At 36.9% G+C, this 1,895-nt stretch overlaps 1 protein-coding gene across 1 annotated transcript; it reads right to left on the bottom strand.

Annotated features, from left to right (window-relative positions):
- Nucleotides 1-697: 697 nt before the first annotated feature.
- LOC142171475 (secreted RxLR effector protein 161-like) lies at nt 698-1,225 on the bottom strand. Its single transcript, XM_075233834.1, has one exon. The coding sequence runs from the start codon at nt 1,223-1,225 to the stop codon at nt 698-700; it is 528 nt and encodes a 175-aa protein (XP_075089935.1).
- Between the last annotated feature and the right edge of the window lie 670 nt (nt 1,226-1,895).

Raw genomic sequence — 1,895 nt, forward strand, 5'->3', positions numbered from 1 at the left:
GAGAGAGAGAGAGAGAGAGTAACCATATTTGAGTTCTAACGGGACTCTAATAATGGTTACTTTGACTGTTAGGATTTCAGGGTTAATTAACCTCTAATTGCTTTAGGATTCCCCCTTACACTTTAGCTAGATAACAACTAGAAGTGATGCTAACCGGATTAGAAAGTTTGAGTATAGCAGTAATTTAGGATATTAAGTCCTAGTGAATTAAGACAAGATGGCACGTACCTGAGTCAAAGAACCAACTGCTTAGTAACTCCTTACTCATTTATGCACTACAAGTTAGTATCATACAACACAGTAATTAGCCAGATTTTTCTATGCAAGCGTCTGTGCTTAATACAAGAACGAGACTGAATCAAACATATTGTACTTAACTATCTACATCTAATTATACCTTTTCTAGCCAATCATTGGGATTCAATCAAGTTGGGAGTATTAATTAGACCTAGTTCCAGTTTATTCCTTTCAAAATGATCCATACTCAGAGCTTTAGTAAAGATATCAGCAATTTGATCTTCAGTTTTACAGAAGTTAATTAAGATATTCCCTTTTCAACATTGTCTCTGAGAAAGTGATGTCTAATGTCAATGTGCTTGGTTCTCTTATGTTGATAGAGATTTTTAGCAATGTTTATGGCACTGGTGTTGTCATGGAAAATAGGAACACAATCATCAAAAATACCATAGTCCTTTAGTTATTGTCTTATCCATAGCAACTGTGCACAGCAAGATGTTGCTTCCACATATTCAGCCTCAACTATGGATAAAGCCACTAAGTTATGCTTTTTTGTACCCCAAGACACCAGACAAGAACCTAAAAAATGTGTTGTTTCTGAAGTGCTTTTCCTGTCAACATAAAAACCTGCATAGTCAGCATCAGTATAACCAACTAGATCAAAGCTATACCATCTAGGATACCATAGACATAGATCAAGAGTACCTTTAAGATATCTGAGTATCCTCTTGACAGCCATCAGATAAGACTCTTTTGGATTTGTCTGAAATCTTGCACACAGTCCCACATTGAATATAATATCAGGCATGCTTGCTGTGAGATACAACAATGACCTAATCATTCCTCTATAAAGCTTATGTTCAACACTTTTCCCTTCTTCATCAAGATCCAACTTTGTGGCAATGGAAATGAGAGTGTCTATGGACTTAGAGGAGTCCATGTTGAATTTCTTCAGCAGCTCCTTGATGTATTTTTGCTGATGCATCATGGTTTTAGTAGTTGTTTGCTTTATTTGCAACCCCTAGAAAGAAGTGCAATTCACCCATCATGCTTATTTCAAAATCATTCCTCATTATATCAGCAAATTCCTTGCACATTGCTTCATTAGTAGTTCCAAAGATAATGTCATCCACACATACTTGTACAATAGGAAAATTATAGCCTTTGCTCCACAGAAACAGTGTGTTATCCACCTTTCCTCTTACAAAGTTGTTGGTTAAGAGGAATTTTGAGAGTCTTTCATACCAAGCTCTTGGAGCCTTTTTCAGTCCATACAGAGCTTTGTCTAATTTGAACACATAGTCAGGAAATTCTTCACTCTCAAACCCAGGAGGTTGTTTAACAAACACTTCATCCTTCAGATAACCATTCAAAAATGAACTTTTTACATCCGTCTGATCTAAGGTGAACTCCATGTGTGCAACAAAATCTATTAGCATTCTTATAGCTTCCATTCTAGCTACAGGTGAAAATGTTTCATCATAGTCAATGCCTTCTTCTTGATTGTATCCCTGAACCACCAGTCTGGCCTTGTTCCTTGTGACGTTTCCTTGTTCATCCAGCTTGTTTCTTAACACCCGTCTGGTACCTATGACAGTTTTGGTGTTGGGTCTTTCTACCAAGTGCCAGACCTTGCTTCTTTCAAACTGATTTAGCTA

This window comes from Nicotiana tabacum, chromosome 17 (assembly GCF_000715075.1).
Source record: "Nicotiana tabacum cultivar K326 chromosome 17, ASM71507v2, whole genome shotgun sequence".
Taxonomy (NCBI): Eukaryota; Viridiplantae; Streptophyta; class Magnoliopsida; order Solanales; family Solanaceae; genus Nicotiana; species Nicotiana tabacum.

Coding starts and splice junctions, on each gene's coding strand:
- LOC142171475 (XM_075233834.1), bottom strand. CDS start 1,225: ATGATGCATCAGCAAAAATACATCAAGGAGCTGCTGAAGAAATTCAAC.